Below are 10,554 nucleotides of genomic sequence, written 5' to 3' on the forward strand. Positions count from 1 at the left end.
TGAAAATAAACCTTTAGGAAATTGCAAAAGTCTATTTCACCCTCTATTTAGTCTTGAAAGATGTTCAGCCCAAGAAAGGAATAATTAGTCTTCTATCTATGCTCTATGATTATACTGTTAAGGATCAATGAAGAGATAGCAAATGTGTCACTGATGATAGAATCTTTAAAAATCAGGTTTTTAAAAAATTAATTCAGGTTTTGATTCTGGTTTTGGGTAACACCACTAAATACAGTTCAACACACTTTGTCTTGGGAACTTAATAAATCTAATAGAGACCAATTAGATAGATCATATATGATGTCACAAAGCTTAGTGATTATTTTCTCTATAGGTACTTAACAAATGTTTCAACTTAGTTCTATTCCGTGGAGTCAACATAAAGTGAGTAGAAGGACTGCATTTTGTGGTCATCTCTTTCAAGAAAGAGAGAAGTTGAGTTATATAGAGAGTGAGCGTGTGGCTCTGTTTATAGATAGTGTGAGAGGCCAGCTTCAAGGGCATGTCAACCTTCATGATGATGTAGTGAGGTAAGTTCAAATTTTTCCTGCATTACTATGTGAAACCCTGCCTGGAAACTGTTCAGTACATAAATTATTTCTTTCCAGTCTGTGATTCTTCTGGGCAGAAAAGTGAATTATGTGTATGAATCCATTCCTATGGTTATCTTTCAACAATGCCTAAGGCAGCAGCCAAGCTGCTTCTCTATCATCATTTACAGAAAATCGACTTCAGTCTTCCTTCAGCTGAGCCAGGAACTCTAGATTTTTGCTTTTAGAACTGAGACTTTGAAGTAATGATAATAGCTACCATTTACAGCACATCTACTATAGGCCAGATATTGTGCAAAATGCCTTACATGCTTTTTTCCTTTATTTGACTTTTTAAATAATTTATATAATTTTGTAAATTACGAAAGTAATACATGGCAGGTTTTTTTTCACAAATCAAGTAATACAGAGCGATATAAAGCAAAAATAATGGATGATTTCTGCCGACACCTCCCTCTAATCCCATGGCTCTGGTAGCTACTGCACATCCTTCCCCTTTTTCTAGTGCTCGCACAGGCTTGATATTTCACATGCTCCCATTATCCCTATAAGGTGGGTGGCTTATCTCTCTTCTATAGATAGGGGAAAATAAAGCCTAATGAAGTTAGTAGCTTTAAGGAACTTGGTGTTAACATAAAGGTCTCTTTTGAATCAACCACACTTCTTTCATTGGGATAAAGAAATGTGGGTAATTAAGAAGCTTAAAGGACAATCTAAAGTGTTTCAGGAACCATGGAAAAGCAAAGGCTCCTTCAATGTTGCCAGTCTCCTCTGATCAGTCACTGTCCTTCATGCTCTGCCAACAGTGCAGGGGCAAGGCACAGTGTCAGCCTCTTGTCACCTGGAGGGCCCCATGTCCCTCCAGGGGCAGTAACTGGGCAGCACTTTGTGTTGACATAGCTCTGTGGCTCAGCGTCTGGGAGGGTGTATCTACAGCAAATTATTCTCCACTCACAGAATGGTTTAAAATAGGTCTGTTCATCAAACATAAACTCTTATAGAATATAATTACATTTTGGGTCTTTCTGTCCGTAATCAGGCCTTATTCAAATAAACTGTAATGATGAATTAGGGAAATACCTAAGCTAAAGGTAAAGTGTGACTGTGGAATTTTGAGCCTGATTCCTCCTTTTTCACTTATGTTTTGTTCTCAAATAAAAGGCAGGTTTTTCTTTGCTTTTTTTTTTTTTCAAATTTATGAAAATGCTTCAAGACTTCATTTGAGTAAAGAAAAGCATAAGTTATCTTCTGTCTCCTGAAAGCTATTTTCCTACCTAAATGTAGCAACCGGGTCTCCTCTTTTTTAACAACGTAGTCTTTTCCTGAAGGCCCAGGTGTGGACACTTACTCCATTGTATAAAGGTCTCACCTGGTTTGCTTTCCAGCCATGTGATAAAACTAGCTCAACACTCTTATTTCATTGGCTCTAAAATGCAACAAAGTTCACCTTGCCTTAGGAAGCAAGTAAACAAACGTATGTGGAGCGTGCTCCCTTTTGACAGGATGTGCCTAGAGCTCTTCCCGGGCTTTCCAGATGGAGGAAATCCACTGACACACAACCCATGCCTGTACCTGTTGGCCATACTCCGATAGCTATTTACCCAGGGAACAATGCCTGCTGCCTAAAACCTCTATCTGTGATCTCACAAGCTAATCAGAGCCAGCTACGGTCAGTAGTTGGATGGAAGAACTCCAGAAAAAATAGCTCAGGCTGCCGTAATCATCTCAGTGATTTGTTGGTAATACTAGGCTCTCAGAGAGTAAGTAATCAGTGCCCCAGAGTGATGCCTGGGAGCATGTGTAAGCAAAGGATCTTCTCTTTTAATTAAGCCTTTAAGGACTTTCAAAACAGAAATTTAATTCCATATTTCATAACCATCGGGGAATGTTCTCATGCGTAGATATAAAAATTAGCATATCCCTCCAAATAAAAATTGAAGTGAAAATATTTGTTAAGTTTCTAGAATACGAGCAAAGTACTGTACTAGACATTTAGCACAGTGGATGGCACCTAGGAGGCACTTGATACATACTTGTTGAATAAATGAATGTGTGAAAGAACAGGGAGTTCCCAGAATTAGCAGTTGGCAATAACTGAAATCAAAATTAAAGAAGACTTTCACTTCCTTCAAATGGAAACACTTCTGGCTGGTACCGGTGAACTGAGTATTTCTATAAACAAATGAAGAGAGCAGTGTGATATGACATTATTAGCTTCATTCTGATCCACTTATTCTTCCATGCTTGCAGCTCTGGTGCAGTCAATGAAAGTATATCTAGGAAAGTTAGAAGGCAATTTGGCCCACAATTGGTAACTAAATATGAAAATTGGAGTGAATCTAAATATTGGAAGGAAACCGAACTGGTGGGTGACCTGCTGGGTTGGATAGTATCGGAATCGTTTGGTTGATGATGCTAATCAGTCACCATTTTGTTTGGAAATGGAAGCCCAGTAATCAAATAAGTTTAGTAAAATTCCTTGTGTTTACAGAGATCTAGTCAAAATGATTCTGTATTTTCCTATTTAAGCATCCTAGTGGAAGTCATGTTTTGCCTTTCTAATTAAGGATTTGCTTACATTTGTGTGATACAAAGTCGCTGAATGAAGCAAAAACCACACTTCAAATTTTAATGGGAATTAGAGTTCAGGGTTTTCTTTAGCTCAAGGCCCCAAGTCAGAAAACTATATTTGTGTTAGTAATGTGTGTCACCTGTATCAGCTGGATCATCAAACTCTGAAAATCTTGCTTCACGTGTATAACAAGAATGAGTCTACAAGAATGAGAACAACACTGGATTAGATGCAGAATTGTGGTTAGGCCATTTATCAGTGTTTTTGCCTTAGGAATACTTACTTAACAATCCTTAGTTTCCTCACCTGCAAAATGAAGGTATACCTTCCGCCACCTTACAGGGTTGCTGAGAGAAGCAGTTAGATAAATTAGGATGGCAGAACCAGACAGAGCATAAAAATATGAACTTGGAGTCTGAGCAGCCTCAGATTGAGCTCTGGCACTACCACGTACTCTGTGATCTTGGGCAAGTAACCTCACCTCAGTTTCCTCATCTGTCAAATGGGGGTAATAATAATATCTATCTCGCACAGTTGTTGAGAGGATTAAATAAGATGATCTATGTAAACTACCGAGGATCTGTGGTAGTGGCTAACATCAGTGAGCATTCGCTGTGTTCCAGGTACCTGGTAACATACGTACGTGCTCTCTAGGCTGTAAACTGTGTGAGGTGGAGGCCCAGTTAGTGTGCTTCTCCATTCCCAGCTTTTGCTCCAGTGTGACCATGCTTCTACAGTCCATAGACTCATCAAGTGGAGAGTTCTTACCAAGGATGCTTACCAAGGGATAGGGAAGAGGCCAATTTACAGGATCTACCGCTCCCGAGAAAAGAGGCCCTGGGGCGAGTAACTATCCCAGGAAGGACATCTTTCTCCCAGGGGTTGGATTTGATTGGGCCTCAGAGAAAGCAGACCTATGATCTTGTATTCTGGATACATTTCTCTTGGACTTTGTCACAAGGATCCAGGGCTCTGGGAAAAGGAAAAGACAGCCAGAGGAGTGAGAAGAAAGAGACTAGTTATGTACGTCCTTCCTCTCTCTCCAATCATCCTCCACCTTTTGATTGTCATTGCCTTCAACTAACAAAGAAATTACCTGCTATTTTATTCTTATCAGCATAATTGCCATTATTATTAACAGCTACTATATAGTGAATCTTACAGAGGATGCAGTTCATTGACTTATCATCACAACAATCCTATGAGGAAGAGTCTATCATTATCCTTATTTTACAAATGAGTAAAGTGAGGATAAATCAGAGGATAAAATACTTGCCAAGCCAGCAAGCGGTATTGCTGAGACTCAAACCTGGGGCAGCCTGGCTGTGAGCCCCTATTTCTAACTACATGCTACCCTCTGATTTATGTAATTATTCACAAGTAGAGTTCAAACTCAGCAAAGCACTTGAGTTCAAAATCCATGCATTACACTTCTTTGTACTCACCTAACCCCCAAGCCAGGGAACATCCGGCAGTAGGCCCTCAGTAAATGTCATTGGAATATTTGTTGATCCTCACCAAGGGCTAGTAGAAGTCCTCTCTTTTAATTCTGATGACTTAGCACACTGGGATTTTGAAACAATAGAAACTCTTTAGATGTGCTTTATTAAGGGAAAGCCATGTTAATCTGCACTTTGATTTGAAGCCGTTGGTTCCTCCACTGCTGTAGAATCTAGATGGCCTCTGAATTCCCTGTCCCTCTTGCCCTCAGGGCCTCAGAGCGGGTGAGAACAAAGAGAGAGCTTGGGCTGGTGCAGGAGGTACCGATGGTGGTCGCCCTGGACCTGGCAGCCGCACTGCTGCCTGTCCTTCCATCCCTGGAAGGAATGCCACCTCCTCTCCATTCCTCTGCCCTCCAGGCTGCCTTCCCCAGCAAGAGAGCAGCACCCAGGCAGTTTGCTCAGCACTTCCAGAGTCTTCCCAGCAGAAACGAACTTCTGCTCAAGCAGTCTTGAGTCTATTTTGAAAACCAAAAATAAATAATTTGGATTGATAGTCAATGTGCCAGAACACAAACAAAAACATCTCATTTGTAGAACAGAGAGTGAACTTGAACCTTCTGAGAATTTTTGCTGTTCCTATATGAAATGTCTTTTACTGTTTTAAGATAAGTTCTCACATGTTTTTTTCGTGTTACAAAAAAGGGTTTCCTTAAGCTTAATACAATTTATTATAATTAATCCTCTTCAATGAAAAGATGAAGTTGAGTGTAAAATTGTAGCTAGAGTTTTAAAACGTTTATCAGCAAAAACTATAGGATTTACTGTATAAACAAGTTCATTTAAATGTATCATGTTAATTACATAGCTATAAATACAGTTGGATGAAAGCCTTGATTGGATTTGTTCTATTCTGTTCTGCTGACGCAGCCCTAATTGCACATGATAAAACACTTTGACTCAGAAAGCACATCTGACCGCCATGACCACTCCAGCAACCTGCTCCTGTGAAATGCCAAACAAGAGTCATGTCAGTGCTTGCCTCTGTGGGGACAAAAACATTAAATACTAAACATTTCCCCCTGTTTACTATTCAGTCAAAAATTAAGAGGGAGAGATATCCTTTATGCTGTACCTCCAAAAAGGAAATAATCACTCAACCTTTTTTAAAAACCCTCGTGAATTGTTGTAATTGTATTGTAATGAATTATGAACCTCAGAGCAAACTACAGTGAGCTCTTTAGCATGTTTCAAAAGTAGCAACAGACTGGATTCCAGCAGTAAAGGTTTTTCAACCTTGGGTAATCAATCAGAGGATTGGAAAGGAACAAAGTAAACGTAACCCAGTACTCCCAACACTGATTTATCGTTTATCACAGCAAGTGATACGCATACTGATTGCCCACCTTCTTGAGGACGTCCACAAGCAGCTGCTATTTATCCATGGCTAATTTCCAACCTAGCACCAGTTTAAACTATTGAGGAAATGGAATCAACACTAGTTGTAACAGTCACTTTAGAAAAACATAATTGAGTCTGTAAATGTGCCGGATTCAGGAGCCAAATATAAATTCCTTTTGGATTATGCTCAGTTATGGATTACCAGCTTATCTATATGGCTAATCCTCTCCATTAGTGTGGCTTACCCAGAATTGGATACAACTATTTACATGTTGAAAGTGGTGATAGTTATTACATGACATTAGTTTCACTGATTCCACCAAAGATGTTTTTCCTTTGCCAACAAGCTTCCCTTTAAGGCCCATTGTTATGCATGCAATTTTGTTTACTTTTTGGGTTTTCTAATTTTAAAAAGCACGGATGTGGGCATGATTATTCATGTTTGGGGAAAAAAAAGGTCCCTAATAATTCTGGCTTGAAGGAAAGTTAAAACGGCAATTTGCTCTGTTTCACAGTCGCAAAGATGATCTCTCTGGCTCTGCTTCTCTCTCCTGCAGCAACCATCTACCATGAGTTATGCAAGACACATCATTAAGAAGGAAGGCTTGGGGCTCCAGGGCCTCAACAAAGGATTTACAGCGACTTTGGGACGTCATGGGGTTTTCAACATGGTTTATTTTGGCTTCTACCACAATGTCAAAAACATTCTTCCTGTCAATAAGGTAACTATTTAATAGATTAAGATCCTGGAGGAAAAGTCTTATCGATGATAACTATGCTTGTAGAGTGGTTAGCATGTCCCGGTCACTGTGCTGAACACTTACATCTGTTATCTAATTTGATCCTCACATCAGCCTTATGCACTGAGTTTTGTTATCCCTATTTAAATTTGGAAACTGAGGCTTAGGAAGATCAAGAAAATTGTCACATAGTTAATAGCAAAGTAGAGACTTGAACCCAAATCTGACACCGAAATGTATCTTCTCGAAATACGCAACATTACACCTGCATGCTTCCCGTTGATCACTAATAGGAATTTCTAGAAACTATATTATCACTTAATTTTATCTTAGAAGCATAACTTTCTCCAAAAAGTTGTATTCTGAATAAGTTTTGAGCTCATGGGGAAAAATTGTCAGCCTAAAACTTAAATTTTACCTAGATATTAATTTTTTAATTTACCTATGTTAATTACGGTAAGTAGTAAATCAACTCTTCTAGGATCATTTGCTTTTAGTGCAAAATAATAATTATATGTATATTTTTTAATGGTAGCTTACAGATATTAGCAGCCTTTCAACTTCTACAAGATAAAAGTAGCACATGATATGCTTTAAAATGAGCATCTTTCAAGCTATAGCATCACAGAATTTTCCCCCACCATCATATTGCTTGCTTGCAATGAAAATTGCAATCCTGGAAGCACCAGCTCAGGAAACATTTTTCACATGCAGACAGTTTCCCATAGGGGTTCAGTTCTTCATTTTGCTTGGTACAAAAGTATTGAAGGACTTTCTATAAATCATAAAAATATTCCTAATGTGGATTACCAGACTCTTCAGTAAAGTCACTTTTATCTGCCTTTGCCCAGCTATCTCCCATACTCTCGGCCAGGGTTTATCTCAAGTAACAGCTAAATCCACGACATGTTCCACATTAACCATCTGTCGGCATTGCCTCGTTGACTGGCCAAAGTTGTTAATCAGTTTTCACTGCATTTGGAAATCTCATTTATTGAGTAGAGCTTATGTTTTGTTGTCCTGAAATCTATGATTGGCCGCAGTCTCTATAGCTCCTCCCATTGACTGGCAGTTCTGACTTTGGTTGTCCTCAGAGCTCTCCTTCTGCCGAGTTCATGAAATACAGAAATAGGGTGCAATGAACACTTTGGTCCTCGATGACGTGAGAGTTCAACTCTTAATACTTTGAGATTCTTTTTAGCAGGAATGGGCTAAATAATTTGTGGGGCCCAGGGAAAAATGAAAATGTGAGGACACTTGTTCAAAAATCACGAATTTCAAGACTGAAACAGTAAAGCAATAAACCAAGCATGGGGCTCTTCTAAGTGCAGGCCCTGGGTGACTGCACAAGTCACACGCCCATGAAGCTGACCCTGTTTTGTAGACTCTGAGATGAGTAATCCCTACACCATGGGGGAGTGTCCGGGCCTCCATTCCTCCAGCCATCCAAGGGCTTGAGACAGAAATTACACACCGTGAAAGGAGTTCTAAAATTGTATAAATAGTATATGTTTTATTACATATATTTGTGCATGGATTTTAATTCAAAAGTTATTTTGATAAAATCAATTCAGTTATATTTAAGAAAGAAATTCAGAAAGACTTATATATGGTCATATGTTACTCACGCTTAAAAATACCCGCAAGTGCAAACTTCATTCTACAATTAATCAATGCATTTAAGCTATTAAATGTTATGCATTATTTAAAAACTCAGAAGCTTAAATATTCATTTATTTTTTAAAAGGCATCATGGTACCCTGAAACTATGGAAAGAGCTCATTTCTCTTGCCAGTTTACAGGGATCAGATCATACTGGCCCTTTATAGGCCACACGAAGGATTCTTATCTTTATCTGAAGAGCACTGGGAAGCCAACAAAACATTGTAAGCAGAGGAATTACCTGATCACTCTGGCTGCAGAGTGGAGAATGCATGGAGTGGGCGTGGTAAGGGAAGGCAGAGAGTAACATGGAAATGATTTCGATGTGAGATGCTGGGGTCTTGGACTACAGTGTTCATGGTGGAGACGAGAAGTGGACAGATTTGAGAAACCTTCAGAAGGCAAAATCTATAGGATGTGGTGATGGAGTATGAACGCGTGTGGAGAAAAGGGGTGGTGAGTAGCGATGATGTCTAGATTTTGCGCTTGAACAATGGAAAGGATCATGGTGCCACTCACAGAGAGAGAAAACCACTGAAAGAGAAACAAGTTTATGGGAGAATATTATGGGCTCAGCCTGGAAACAGAGTTTAACCGCATTGGAACTCTAAAGTGCAGGTGCTGGGTCAGTGACCGGATGTGGGTCCTGGAGCTTGAGAGAGGGATCTGGGTTGGATAGACGTTGAGAAGTCATCGGTAGACCTGGGCGAGTATGCCTGCACTGGGTGAATGATCTTGAGCCAATCACCTCACTGCTCTAAGCTTCAGTGTTTTTTATCTGTAAATTGAAAAGCTAAGACTGTTCTTTCTACCTGACAAACTTGTTTTGAGGATTAAAGCAAATAATGTGTGACGTTGTTGGTGAGTTTTAAGGTGCCATAGAAGTGTTCAGTGGGATGGTGCTGCTGGCGACAGCGCTGGGGGAAGGAGTAGAGGCGCCAAGGAGGGCAGTAGAAATAGTGAGCATGTAGAACTACATGAAGAATTTTTCCCCAGGACTGCTCCTTTTGCGCTTAAATGAAGACTGGTTTTTTTCTTGCCTAGAACAAAGTCATTGATTTTGTGTGTTCTGTAATCTAAGCTTGATTCAAAACTGGAAAACCAGTTTCTTTAAATCTAAACCATAATAAATCAATCCTTTGTGAAGGGGAAGGTATGATAATCATTAAAACATGTTGAAAAACGTCATCAAGTTGGTAAACACGAGGAGGAGGTGGTGTTCTTGAAGGCTCCCTTCCATCTTTGCTGTAGGCTGTCTGACCGTGCGCTTTGGACAGTTTGTTTACAGCGTTCCTGTTTGAGTTCCCTTACCCAGCAATTGGTCAGTCTGTTGTTCTGAGGGAGTTTGAGATTTCACCCACTCTGACTGGCATGGAATAATTCTAGGTTCTTCTTTAATTTAATGTATTTTTTTAAATCCATAAATTGTTTTGCAATGTTTTCCATTTTCAAAGTATTTGATTTTACAACAGACTGTCCGTAGTGGTTATATCTGGGGAGTGGAAATGGGGAGTCCTCTGTGTGTGTGTGTGTGTGTGTGTGTGTGTGTGAGAGAGAGACAGAGAGAGAGAGAGAGGGAGAGAGGTGGGGCGGAGGGAGAGGGAGAGCAGGCGGTAGCGCGCAGCACGGGAGGCAGTGGAGGGAAGTACTTCTTTGTGCCGTTCTAAGCTGTGGGCAGCTTCTACATTAAGCACGTATTAATTTTACAGTAGGAAATAAGTCAGTGAAACATTGAACAGAACCTCATAAAATAGAATACCTAGTTACCTTTTTTACATTTTACTCAACTCTAGGACTATGTGAACAGAGGCAAAATAAGAACTCGAAACAGTAAGCCCAGATAACCCAGGTCAGATATCCGCCCCTAAAGTTTTTAACTTTAACTCTTCAGATTGGTGACCTCTGATAGATATATTTTTCAAGTTGTCACAGAAATATCCTGACTTTCTGCACCATTTCATACTATTAAAAGCATTTTTGTAGACTCCATGATTTTGCCTGGTCCTTATCACAATAACTGTCATTTTCAGATAAGGAAACCAAACGGAAAGTTAAGGCCCCGAGCTGAAAGTTACCAAAGTAATTTATCTGAGGTCATACAGCAGGGGAGGGAAAAGGCCAGAGGCTGGGACTCTCTCCTCCGTACTCTGTAATGCTGTAACTCTACATTTTACCTTGTATCTTGTCAT

The 10,554-nt window shown here is 39.8% G+C and overlaps 1 protein-coding gene across 2 annotated transcripts in view; it reads left to right on the forward strand.

Moving 5' to 3' along the window:
* SLC25A21 (solute carrier family 25 member 21) overlaps positions 1–10,554 on the forward strand; it is a 440,909-nt gene that overhangs the window by 406,963 nt on the left and 23,392 nt on the right. For both annotated transcript variants that reach the window (XM_046655398.1, XM_046655397.1), the window contains one exon: positions 6,521–6,685. In XM_046655398.1, coding sequence (XP_046511354.1) covers positions 6,521–6,685 — 165 coding nt within the window. The remainder of the gene's footprint in view (positions 1–6,520; positions 6,686–10,554) is intronic.

This window comes from Equus quagga, chromosome 2 (genome assembly GCF_021613505.1).
Source record: "Equus quagga isolate Etosha38 chromosome 2, UCLA_HA_Equagga_1.0, whole genome shotgun sequence".
In the NCBI taxonomy this organism is placed as follows: domain Eukaryota; kingdom Metazoa; phylum Chordata; class Mammalia; order Perissodactyla; family Equidae; genus Equus; species Equus quagga.